This window comes from Camelina sativa, chromosome 9, assembly GCF_030686135.1.
Source record: "Camelina sativa cultivar CO46 ecotype springtype chromosome 9, ASM3068613v1".
Classification (NCBI taxonomy): Eukaryota; Viridiplantae; Streptophyta; class Magnoliopsida; order Brassicales; family Brassicaceae; genus Camelina; species Camelina sativa.
In genome coordinates, this window is record NC_141888.1 from 40,750,873 (window position 1) to 40,763,454 (window position 12,582).

A 12,582-nucleotide genomic window follows, 5' to 3' on the forward strand; every position below is an offset into this window, starting at 1 on the left:
GCATATTGCAGAGGAGACTAGCTTAAGGGAGCAATATTTCTATTCTGCACCCCTCTTCACAAAAAGGTAAAGTCCTGGCTTATGATACGTTTTAGGTGTGGTTTCTGTCTGCTGATGTGTATGATCAACTGCATGATAGAGTTAGCTTTTTTTTTTGTTAATTCATATGGGTGACTTCTAATCTGCATCAAAACTCATGTATATGTTTAGATATTTGGCTTCTTTACATTCCCCCTAAGTTATCCACCTTACTTAGATATTCCTTTAAGACTTAACCTCGATCGTAAGTACAAAACATCAATGTGTTATATATAACATAACAACTGTAATGAATTCTGTTTACATTCAATAGGCAAGTTGTATAAGCTCATAGGTACACAGAGTGTTCTTGGTTTCCCTACCCACTTTGATATCTGAAAACCTAAGTCAACAACATCTAATCATATGCATATTCCTGCATACATGTATATGATCTTCAATGCAACAGTACATATATATATATATACACCTGAGTGTGACCTAATGGGCATTATGTGCATGCGACGAAATGGTCTTGCACAAGTATTTGCTCTTCTTGCTTGTCTAATGTCCTTTGCACTGCTTTATAGAACTCAATCCAAGAAGATGAATATGAATCCACGGTGCCAAACATGAAAGTTGGATTGGGACTTGCAGGGCAAGCAGTGACCATATCCAAAACAGAAGTGGCAGGTTTGAGCTGGTGAGGGAAGTTGAAGGCCAAGTTATCGACTTTATGCTCATAGATTTTGCCATTCCGATCGAGTTTATAGCGAGAAGTACCCTGAAACTCTCCCTTTGCCTCCCACGGAACTCTAGGTACACCTTTAAGATTCCACCTGATGAGAATCATGTTCTCTGATGGTTGCCAAACCCTGAAGATCTCAAGTGAGATATCTCTGAAGAGAATCTTCCCATGAAACCTGAGTGCCCAGAAGATCAATTTGTAGTTCTCAATCCCAGAGAATGTGTTCATTGGATCCACTAATGTTATATCATCCCTGAAAGCAAAACACACAGAATCTAATTTATTTAAATTCGGATGATTAATTAATTTCTGGTTTTCATCGACAGGTTTAACAAGGAAGGAACCACCTTAACGGAGATGATGAAATAAAAACGCACCTGTAAATGTCGTAATTGAGGTCTTTGGTGAAGAGAAGAGGCAAATCTTCACGAAGGGTACGAACAGCTAAACCGAGATTGATGTAGAACTCATCTTTGCCGTGCTGGTACTTGTCCTGCGCACTCGGTTTGGTCTTAACCTGCGCACCTCGAACAGGTGGAGGAGCCTGGACACTAGAGAGAGAAAGTGGAGAGAGAGTATCTTCTTCGAACTCATAGCTATTGGAAGAAGACGAAGACGACGATGATAAAGCTTGGTTGGACATGGGTTTTTCTTTGAGTGATTTCCCGGTCTGAAGAAGGAACGAAGGAGAGAGGTTGGGGAGAAGAAACGCCATATCTGCTGGATTTCGGAGGAGCTTCTCTTATTCTGTCTTAATTTTTTACACGGCGAAGTGAATCAGAGGGAGAGGATTGAGTTGAGAAGAGCGAAGAAGATGCACGAAGAAGCTTTGTTGGAAGATAAACAGCTGTTCGTTTTTTGAGTGGTAATAAAAACTTTGCGTTGCCTCTGATTCAAATATTTCTGTTTGTTATATTGATGAACAAAATAAAATTAATAAATAGTGGCCGCGGCCGTAAAGTGAACTAAAAAAGTGATAAGAAATGTGCCAATAAAATAGGTCTAAGCCCAACAAAAAAAGGCCGTAAAGGAACATAGGTCTAAGCCCAACAAATAAAGTAGTAAGATAGCCCACACTTAAAGTATTCTTTACGGACTTATAAACAAAATAGCAACGCGCATTATTAGCGAGTTGTCGCCACGCCCTTTGGAAATTATGCTATTTTGTATAGTTTTAAAATATTAAGCGCGTCAGACTATATTTTATTAAACTATCCTTTCCTTCAGCTTGTTCTATGTGTCTGTCTGTTGCCCATTTAATTTAATTATCCTTTTGGTTTGTTTTAATCCGCAAAGCGAACTTTGACTAAATTATGAATAGTGTTTTTATTTACAATTTTTAAAATATATATGATATTCAGCCTTTTTTTGCTGAATGTTAGATTAATAGATTTGCTCGTCTTATTGACCTTTTAATAAAAACATTTAACAGATCATACGAACATGTTCGTCAACATTTGGATAAACAAATTCGGTTCTTAAATAACCTTCCAAACATTAGTTCAAGAATTCAGTTCCTTCCAATACATGGGTTCAAATACATTAGTGCAAAATCAAGACCATGGCCAGAAACAATTTAGGAACATCGATCATATTGGCTTAAGTAAAAATGATTGCCAATTAGAGTGATCTTTGTACCAAGTACTTATCGGCAACGTACAGCGCTTTATCCACTATTGAATAAGTGAATCAGAGACTCTAATTTGTTGCCTTTCAAAAAATTAAACTGAGTAAATTCATGTAAGGGCTTTTGAATGCACAAGGAGCTATCAAAACTAGACCAAGTACCAGAATATCGCCATGTCAATTTCGGCAACGTACAGCGCTTTATTCACTATTGAATTGAGTAAATCAGAGACTCTAATTTGTTGCCTTCATAAGCTAGAACTAACCAATCAACAGACCACAAAATAACATGAAAAAAAAAAATCAATTATAATCAGTTGTCAGAAACATATAAGGGCTTTTGAATGCACAAGGAACTATCAAAACTAGACCAAGTACCAGAATATCGCCATGTCAATTTTGGCAACGTACAGCACTGTTTCCACTATTGAATTTAAGTGAATCAGAGACTCTAATTTGTTGCCTTTCACGAAAAAAAAAAACAAAAACAGAGCATAACTCAAAAACAAACTTAGGCTCAGATTATAAAAAGAAGTATGCATCAACGAGCTGTGAATCTCTCAAAGTTTGATGGTAATCTTGTTTCATCATTAGCGCCTACTAACACTCAAAACCAAAAACATCCTAACATTGAATTAACTAGCTAATGAGATAAAACAGCAAACATCAATTACAGCACAAGAAACAGATCTAAAGCCTCAGAAAGTGGAGGTAATCATCAATGATAAACTCAGATGGTACGGACAATCTCAAACATCACAGGCTACGATCTCAATAAACTCCTAATCCATAAAACTAAACAAGACCGAATCTAAAAAGATAATTCACTACAAAAATGGGGGAAGCGCTCTTGGTCGTTTGTATGAACATTCCGTGGAAAAGGCGGCTTATATAGCGATGGTTCTAGGTTACACGAAACCCTAAAGACCGTCTTTTGCTGAGTCAAATCACCTAATGGGCCTCTAATATTTTCAAAGCCGACTTATTTCTGCGTAAAATGGGCTAATAATTAATTTATATAGCATGCATTCTTTATTGGGCCCAAATTATTTAAAGTACACATAACCTTAGGCCTTTATCTGTCTTATTTTAATTTTCAATATGCGCTTTACTTATCTTCTTCCATTTCCTACTTGATTTTTGACCTGATAAAAAAGACCAAATTGTCACATAACACACATATTCCAAATCGTTATCTTTTGTGGAATGTTACATATAAAAGGAACAAAAATATTCCACAGAAACCGAGACTACCTGCTTATTCCTCTCTAGATCTAGTAAATCAATACCTATTGTGATTTTTAAACCTTGCACTTGTGTTCTGGGCGATGAGTGAACTCAAAGTCAATATGGACAAAAGCTCTCTCAACCTCAGCGAGTTGTTCCAGCTTCTCCTGAAGAGTCTCTCCTATGTTGTGAGCTTCGTGTAGCCTCATGTCCTCTGGCAAAACAATGTCAACTTCCACAAAGTAGTGTGACCCAAACGTGTAAGCTCTCACTGTGTCTATGTGTTTTATCTTCTCGTGATGGTTCCATATCAAGAACGTTAGTTTCGCCAGGAAATCCGGTGGCGCTGAGCGTCCTATCAGTGAATGGACATTCTCTAAAACCGTTCTTGCCCATGTGCTGATTGTGTACAGAGCAATCTGATTCAATAAAATAAATAAACGTTTTCTCTCAACCATACACTCTAAAATCTATTCTGTCACAAGAGACATTTTAAGATTGGATTTACTTACTACTATAGCGCCAGAGGGATCAATCCACCAGTAGAACTTTACAGCTAATACGGCTGTTGCTAAACCGACTGAATTGGTGACAACATCAAATAGGTGATCTTGTGCATAGGCCCTAACAATATCGTTCTGGAAACTCCTGCAGTAAAGCATGAGTAGAAACTTGACGACTGTAGCAGAAGCCATTATTCCAATCATCCATTTTTCTTCCGTGCTACTCATATGAGAACCGTTCTATACAATGAGAAAGATTATATTACGTCATATAACTGGCATCGAATGTGAAAAACTCATGTTGTACCTTGGAAACAAGTAGCCTGGTTGACTCTAGTATCACTTGTAGTCCAAGAGTTGCCATCACAGATGCAAACACAATAATCCCCTGACAATTTTAAAGCAGAGTGACTTTAAAGTTTCGTGAGTTTTAAGGGAAGCAATGAGAGAATTACAGAGAGTATATATACCACAGGTTGCATGCGCCGTTTTCCAATTGGATAGCGAAAATTGTTTGGTGTTCTCATGGCATTAGCAGTAAACCATAGAATAAATCCAGACAAGAGATCTAAGAGAGAGTCCAGAGTGGAAGCAATCACAGCCATAGATCTACTCTCCACAGAGGCATAAACCTTAGCTACAAAAAGCACAAGGTTTGCTGCGTTTGAGATGTGAACTGCGAGCCTCTCACTCTTGGCAAGCTTCTTCAGTTCTTCCTGTTGAAATCAACAACATGCCATGCATGTATGTATGAAGGAAATGGACTAAATTAATATCGGTGAGAGATTCCAGAGGAAGACTAAAAGAAAGCAGGAGTCGAACCTCAGATGGAGCTCCAGAAACAAAACCAGTTTCGTTAATTGTCTCCATCTCATTGAAACCCTCAAGGAGCTTCTCTTGGTTCTTGTAATACTCAGAGACTTTACGTTCCTTTTCTGATTTTCGACAACAGAGAAGAGTGAAAACCATGTTAAGAGTTCTGCTTGTTTACTGATGATGATGATTCAAAAACATGTTTAACAATCGATCTCTTGATGGTGTTTATCATAATAAATAATCCCATCAAAATCTACAATCTGCGTAAAAACTACGAACGAATATGATTCTGTGTCCCTATCACACTAAAAAATAAAGAAACGATCCTGATTTGCCAATCCAAAAGAAGCTTCCCAGATTCACTTGGAATCTAACATATGCTACAAGTTGGAAAAAACAGAGAATTTTGCAAAATAGAAAGCTTAGTGCCTTTTGAACCAATACTGTTCCTCTTAACCAACAAAAAAAAAAAACCACTCTAGCATTTTCATTAGGTTAACAAGATTTTGGGAACACCGTATGTATGATGATATACTTGACCGATTAGGGAAAAAAAGATCGCCTAGGGTTATAAAGGAAGAAGAGTCAAGTGAGAATCCCTTGGCGTGAATCATGCTAACACGTAACAGAACATCGATTATACACATACACACGAAACGAAAAGACAAGGAGGAGGAGGAGGAGGAGGAAGAAACTTACTCGGAGTCCGGAGATAACGAGACAAGCGAGTACGGCCGTTGTGGCGACCAGAGGACAACGGAGAAGAAGAAGGGAGGCGAAATGTATCGAGACTGAGACGCCATGAAGAAGGCGGCGAATCGTCGTCGTTGTTTGGCAAAAGGTCGACATTGTAGTCTTCTCCACTGAGGCCGAGATGCTCCGTCGCCGCCATCGCCGATCTCTCTTTTTTCTGTGTGCTGAATTGTTTGGGGGAAGTTACGAGAGAGAAACAAAAGTTGTTGCTTAATTTTTGGACCCTTTTTTGGAAATTTAGGTGTTCTAGTTGCCACGCATGTACATTATATATATATATATATATATATATACTGTATATATATGTATGTATGTAGAAAATGTCAAAACTCCTTCTTCCTTAATTAAACCTTGATTAGCAAACTTATATTATTATTTTCATATCAATTGAATATACAAAGCACAAACTATAATAAAAGTAACATAGAATTAAACACAAAAACCGTTTTATTATGAACTTTTTCTTTTTTTCAAAACATCTAATTATTATCAAGATTTTTTAGTTTGTATATGTAGTAGATGGATGCAGCAAACAATAATATATTTTTGTTTTTTACCAAACAAACAAAAAAATCTTTTGTTTGACGTAGTAACGAAATTAATACTCGTCCTTGCGTGGACGTCTCTAATCTTGGCTTGGTACTCAACAACATTCACCATACTCCCGAGCCATGAACGTGATGTACAGCTTCCATCTAGCTTGTCCACTTACATTAACTCTCACACCATTCACCAATTCCAAAGTCTTGTTCTTGGTCTCGTTGAACTTGTTAACACAGACATTAGCAAGATCTGCAATTATATCCCTCTCACCGTTATTCCTCATCATCTAAGAACAAGACTTTGGAATTGGGGATTATGATGATCTAAAACCTAACAATTATGATGATCAATAGAGATGACCAATTCAGGATTTGGGGATTTCCAGATTCATCCAAACTTGTATTTATCCTTTTTTTTTCAAAGATAAAAATTCTAGATTGTTCTAGCCGATGAAATGCCGCCATTCGGTGTTCTTTGATGTAAACCTCCAAATCCATGAGAGGGTCAGGCAGGGGTATCTGTTTAGTGTTTACAAACAAAAAGCAGTGGAATCATTCAATATGTAATAAAAACTGTTGGAGACATTTAGAAGTTAACAAAACTTTCGGGCGTATCGGTAATAAAACAGAATTTCAGGGGCACCTGCGTAAAAAAGTTCAGGGGACAACTGTAATAAACAAAAGTTGTCGACGGGAGATCGAATGGTTACTTGGAGAAATGGTTGTGATGTAAGCTGTGTGTTCTGTTCTGTTTCAGTGGAGACAAGAGACCATTTGTTCTTCTCCTGTCCTTATACCACTGCAGTTTGGTCTGGTATAGCACAAAACCTTTACATGACTCGTTTTACTACCTTTTGGTCACAGCTTCTCGACATTATTTCTGGAACGCAACCTGATCGGGTGTCTGGATTCTTAACTAGATATACCTTTCAACTAACGGTGTACTCTGTCTGGCGGGAGCGTAACGCACGGCGTCATGGGGAGAATCCCACATCTGCGACAAGTCTTATTACCTGGCTTGACAAGCAAATAAGAGCTCAACTTTTGGCCATTGAAAGGCAGGGTGATCGACGCTATACCATGGGTCTCCAGGCTTGGCTGGCTACCCGGTTTTGAGGAGATGGTTTTCTTAGTTTTAATCACTTAGGGATCTTGTTTAAACAAACTAAGTATTTATTTCATTCAAACTAAGCTGACGTAAAACCTTATTTTTCTTTGAATATAATTTAACATTTTATTCAAAAAAATAAACAAAAGTTTAGGAAAATATGTAAATAAACAATAGTCCGAGGAACATATTGAATTGACAATAGTTTGTGGAAAATGTTGTAATTTCAAATGAAATACCGGGCCAATCGAAGAGATACAAGAGTGAGTAACCTTATCCAAGATTGTTTCTTCTCCTTATCCGCATGGTGGCCAGTGATTAACTCTGTCATTCCTTCCTTACGTAGTAGCTAGCCTCACTAGGGACAGAAGCGAACACAATGCTTAAGAGTCTGCTTCCGATTAAAACTCTCCCAAGTAGTCTTCTTTCTCGAGTGGTGACTACTTGGGAGATCAGAGACAAACAGATAAGATAGATGATGAAGTTATCCAAAAAGAGATCAGAGACAAACAGATAAGATAGATGATGAAGTTATCCATGCTTCACTTCCAGAAATCGTCAAAACCAAACGAGTTTTGCCGAATGAATAACGAGTAAGCTTTCTTCTGAAACATAGCACGTAGTCGTTTAGCTACATGGCTAATCTAATTCAATTTCTGTTTTCATTTCCAAAAACCATGTTTCAGTGGCAATCATACATTACGCACGGTGAAAGACTCAAAGCTAACGAGGCACTATCAAGAACCTCCCAGTCAATTGTTGCTTATACTGGTAAGCTATTTTTGGTAAAGTACAACAAGTTTAGCCCCTTATTGATAGATGTAAGTCGCACAGTTTTTAGTCTTTTGGACCCAATATAGTTTCCAGAGTTGTTGATAGTTGAACAGAACAAAAATAGAAGAAAGGCTCGTGATTCAAACCAAATTTCTCAAAACACCTAGCATCTAACTTAACCGAACAAATCCAAACCGGCTCTGTAGAGCAGGTTATGCAAGAAGCCGAAAGTCTCAAGCTTCTGCAAGAACCGGTACGTGTATTTAGTGGCTGGCTGCTACCAATGCCATGTGCTCTATAAGGTCAAGAACTCGGTTGCTGTAAGTAAAATGGGAGAAGATTTGTAAGTGTTTGAGAACTGTTAGCTAATATGTGTAATGGAGTTAATATGAGATGCGAAACAACAAGTGTACCTGTAACCCCATTCGTTATCGTACCAAGAGACAAGTTTCACAAAGGACTTGCTCAATCCAATCCCAGCATTGGCGTCAAAGATACTGGACCTGTTGTAACAAAATTGAAATCGCCACATTGGTCAACCACAAAAAAGATTCAAAATGGCTTTGAAGTAGAGAAGAGAGACCAACCTTGAATCACCGACGAAATCGTTGGAGACGACATCTTCATCTGTGTACCCGAGAATGCCTTTAAGAGGTCCTTCTGAGGCATACCTATTAGGGGGTTACATTAAACCATGAGAAGTTACAACGAGTTCCACACTAATAAATAATTCTTGGATGAGGAAATCTGCTTGGTCAAGAAATTTTTGGGAAGCATACTTAATGGCTGCTTTAACATCTTCGTAAGAGGCTCCCTTCTCAAGTCGACAAGTTAAATCCACAACAGAAACATTCGGTGTTGGTACACGGAAGGCCATTCCCGTAAGTTTCCCATTCAGCTCTGGAAGAACTTTACCAACAGCCTATTTATCAAAGAACAACAGCTCAGATATGATTCCAGATTTAAGATAATTACAGCTTGTAGATAACCATGCAATTCTTTTGTGTACCTTCGCAGCGCCAGTTGAGCTAGGAATGATGTTTTGACTAGCACCCCGGCCTCCTCTCCAGTCCTTCATTGATGGCCCATCAACAGTTTTCTGAGTAGCTGAAAGAACAAATAACCAAAACACACAGGTTAGTGTTATCAGGTGATCAATATTCAGTGATGTACAGCAGGAGAGCAAGATATATAGACCTGTAGTTGCATGGACAGTTGTCATCAAGCCTTCAACAATACCAAATTCCTCATGCACCACCTGTCGAATACAGTTTAGTTGACCTTAATGAGTCTCTTAGCAATGAATGATAAATTATGAGCAAAAAACAAGCACAAAGGAGGGTAAGTGTACCAACCTTGGCAAGAGGGGCAAGACAATTGGTGGTACAACTTGCATTGGAGACTATATCCATGTTTGGTTGGTATGTCTTCTCATTCACTCCAACAACAAACATAGGTGCGTCAGCTGAAGGGGCAGAAATTATAACTTTCTTAGCACCGCCCTGCAAAAACAATGAAATATCAAGCAAACATATATCATCATAAAACAGGTTTATTTGAATTCTATGCATCACAAGTTCAGAGGTCGACAATATATGGATGTATAAAAATGCACCTTCAAATGGGATGCAGCCTTGGACAGGGTGGTGAATACACCAGAAGACTCAACAACATAATCAGCTCCAAGATCAGCCCATGGGATCTCAGCTGGATCTCTGAGGAAGAATAAACAATAGAGTATTAGGTTCTAAAGTAAAAAACGCATGTTCTCTGACCGACAGAAAAGAATATTCTACTTAGAGGCGCTACCTCTTGCTCACAACATTGACCTTCTTCCCATTGATCTCCAAAGTAGAATCATCAATGACATTGATGCTTCCCTTAAAATTTCCATGAGTAGAATCATACTTCAACATGTAAGCCTGTGGAATAGGGAAACAGAAGATCCACATTAAGTTTATTAAATTAGATATTTGTTCACTGGAAAAGAAGGCTGACATATAATGTATCTTTTAAGGTTTTCTCAAAAGTATACCAGGTTCAAGCAAGCAAGAACAGAGCATAATGATGGTTTCAAGAAATACCCCGCCAAAAAAACCAGTGAGAGGAAATCCTTACCATGTATTTGGCATCAATGAATGGGTCATTCACTGCCACAACCTCAATATCATCCCTGGATGTTGCAATGCGGAGTACCAACCTTCCAATCCGACCAAAACCTGCAGCAAAAAGAAAAGAGCTTATATAAGAAACGAAAAAGTTGGGGCCTCAAAGAATATTCTTGAAGGGAGTAAATGATGATCTAGGCCTTTTTAAAAAAAAAAATGCATTGATTGATAGAAACACATACCGTTGATCCCAACCTTTGTCTTTCCACTGCTACTCGACCCTACTCAAGCCAATCAAATGAAAGTCACCAATAAGCATACAACATTATATACATCCACTGAATTAATATTTTTCTTACTAACGTTTAACTGCAGGTGGCACTTCTGTAGCCGTCGCTTTGATAGGTTGAACACTTCTTGCATTGCATTTTCTGCATTTGAACATAAAAAAAAAAAAGGACTGAGAATCGAAAAGTGTGTCATACATTTTCTATACCTTAAAGAATTTGTCACCGAACTGTAGAGATGAAGATATCCCAGATGAAAATCTTGATGATTTCAGGTTACGACTAAACCCAAGATTTGACGACACCTGAAAATTGAAAAAAATAAAATAATAAACACAGATTGTTTACTAGCAAAATAACTGAGAAAGAAATTATAAACATACAAACAACCCCAAAATCAAAGCGTATATATTATTAGCTTCCAGCAAATTGTTAAACAAAACTAATTAAGCTAATCGAATAAACTAACACAACAAACGTATGCCATTAGACATTCTGAAAGACCCACGATAAAAAATTTCAAACCTCGAGCCACACTTCACGAGTTGGAATTCATCGTTACACGAACAAGATAAACATCACCAGCATAGACTAAGCAAAACTCAGAACAGAACTAAAGAATTATATATCATCTCACAACTACTATTTCGAAGAAGTAACCAACGGCGCGTAAAATTAAAGCAGATCAAAAGCACGACCTAAGCTACAAGCAAAATCGAATCGAGAACGAGAAACGTAGCAAACGTCAACAAACAGGGAAAACGTTGAATCTCTGACCTTAGAATGATCAGAGGCCGGGGAGGAGAAAAAGTCAGCGCGAGGAGAAGCAACCGTGGAGGCGGCGGCGGCAGATCTGAGGAGAGAAGAGAAGGCCATTGATTCGGTACTGGAGAAGAAAGAAAAACAAATGAAAGAGATCTCACGCTCGCTCTCACACGGTCAAAAACCCTAACCCCTTTTGCTTTGGCTTCTGAGAGTAGATGTAGAGCCAACCAAATTTAAACAAACGTGGAGAATCCAAAATGTTCGCAGCGTTTTGCTTTTTTCCTATTTTTAAAATCCAAGATTGCTTTGGAATTGCACTCCTTTTTGTCTACTCAACGGAGTTTTTTAGGCAATTGTATATTAATATATGTTGCAGCAGAGTCAGAGAGAGAGAGAGAGACACAACAACACACTCTGTTGCTTGCTGCTACTTGCTAAATAAAATTGATGGGTTTCGATCTGCTGCGGCACAACTCATCTACTATTAAAATACAAATATAAAAGATACAAATATGATGAAGTTAATGCATTTTTCAACGGCATTAAAATAAAATTAATGGCTGATTTAGTTTTGATACAACGAGATTTTTGCTTCAAATTCTGTAACAGAAAACAAAAAAAAATAAGCACACTAATAAATTTAGAAAATGGTGGAAAAGAAGATGACATGGCATATGAAAAGGAAGGGTTGAGATTTGGACGTGGAATACAAAAGACACGTTCAGGCCCATGATTGGTCGGCTTCACTGTGATTCTTTTGTCGTTTTGGCACTCTGAGTTACTGACTCTTGGGAAAAGCCTTTGGCGATGCCACGTCAGATGGATCTGGGCCAGGGTTTTATAAAGCCCTTTCCATTTCGAATTCAGCAGCTGCCCTTTTGTTGGCTCTATTTTCTTATTGATTTAAAAAATGAAGAAAAAAAAAGGAAGATGGTTTAAGTGTGTGTGATGTTTATCCGTAGCTTCCCTCAGTAGCTTTATAACTGTTTTTTGGTCAAAATGTGTGGAGGGTTTAATAATAAAATTCCAATGTGGTGTTAGGTTAGAAAGTAAAAGAAAAAAAAAAAAAAAAAAAGAGCCGAGGTTTATACCGCCGTTGTTTGTTTGAAAATCCGTTAGGGTTTACGCTGATCTAGGAGGATCTTAGAACTGCAACTGTGATGATAGATCTAGAAAATTGTAGATTTCCTCCAGCTCCTGATGGTACTTTGTATAACATTCGCGATTTCTTTCCATGAATCAGAGAGTTTTTACGTGACCATAGCTTTCATGGTCGCTATCGATATGAATTGATCAGCAATTTTTTT

The 12,582-nt window shown here is 38.0% G+C and overlaps 3 protein-coding genes, 1 long non-coding RNA gene and 2 other non-coding genes across 7 annotated transcripts; 1 reads left to right on the top strand and 5 right to left on the bottom strand.

Annotated features, from left to right (window-relative positions):
- Window positions 1-286: 286 nt before the first annotated feature.
- Window positions 287-1,654, bottom strand: LOC104714243 (uncharacterized). Its single transcript, XM_010431535.3, has 2 exons — window positions 1,144-1,654; window positions 287-1,019 (listed from the first exon to the last, which is right to left on the bottom strand). Exons 1-2 carry the CDS (start codon window positions 1,479-1,481, stop codon window positions 530-532), a joined length of 828 nt encoding a protein of 275 aa, XP_010429837.2. The 5' UTR covers window positions 1,482-1,654; the 3' UTR covers window positions 287-529.
- A 1,251-nt stretch (window positions 1,655-2,905) lies between these two features.
- On the bottom strand, window positions 2,906-2,991 carry LOC147939332 (small nucleolar RNA snoR116). The gene has a single exon (XR_015567718.1). It is a non-coding gene; the product is annotated as a small nucleolar RNA snoR116 (small nucleolar RNA).
- Window positions 2,992-3,085: 94 nt separating this feature from the next.
- On the bottom strand, window positions 3,086-3,157 carry LOC147939333 (small nucleolar RNA snoR117). Its single transcript, XR_015567719.1, has one exon. It is a non-coding gene; the product is annotated as a small nucleolar RNA snoR117 (small nucleolar RNA).
- A 322-nt stretch (window positions 3,158-3,479) lies between these two features.
- On the bottom strand, window positions 3,480-5,944 carry LOC104714245 (metal tolerance protein 9). 2 transcript variants are annotated; one of them, XM_087466225.1, is made up of 7 exons: window positions 5,638-5,944; window positions 4,945-5,057; window positions 4,593-4,838; window positions 4,430-4,510; window positions 4,132-4,362; window positions 3,682-4,038; window positions 3,480-3,537 (listed from the first exon to the last, which is right to left on the bottom strand). In XM_087466225.1, exons 1-6 carry the CDS (start codon window positions 5,828-5,830, stop codon window positions 3,694-3,696), a joined length of 1,209 nt encoding a protein of 402 aa, XP_087322351.1. In that variant the 5' UTR covers window positions 5,831-5,944; the 3' UTR covers window positions 3,480-3,537; window positions 3,682-3,693. The 2 variants fall into 2 exon arrangements, with proteins under 2 accessions (XP_087322351.1, XP_010429842.1); XM_010431540.3 differs by having other exon boundaries at window positions 3,647-4,038.
- A 1,589-nt stretch (window positions 5,945-7,533) lies between these two features.
- LOC104714248 (uncharacterized) lies at window positions 7,534-10,351 on the top strand. Its single transcript, XR_755810.3, has 2 exons — window positions 7,534-7,934; window positions 8,028-10,351. It is a non-coding gene; the product is annotated as an uncharacterized LOC104714248 (long non-coding RNA).
- Window positions 8,121-11,882, bottom strand: LOC104714247 (glyceraldehyde-3-phosphate dehydrogenase GAPCP1, chloroplastic). Its single transcript, XM_010431541.3, has 14 exons — window positions 11,288-11,882; window positions 10,742-10,815; window positions 10,587-10,654; window positions 10,466-10,504; window positions 10,234-10,334; window positions 9,925-10,037; window positions 9,731-9,830; window positions 9,471-9,617; window positions 9,313-9,373; window positions 9,125-9,222; window positions 8,895-9,037; window positions 8,703-8,786; window positions 8,529-8,618; window positions 8,121-8,433 (listed from the first exon to the last, which is right to left on the bottom strand). The coding sequence occupies exons 1-14, from the start codon at window positions 11,384-11,386 to the stop codon at window positions 8,379-8,381; spliced, it is 1,272 nt and encodes a 423-aa protein (XP_010429843.1). The 5' UTR covers window positions 11,387-11,882; the 3' UTR covers window positions 8,121-8,378.
- Window positions 11,883-12,582: the final 700 nt, after the last annotated feature.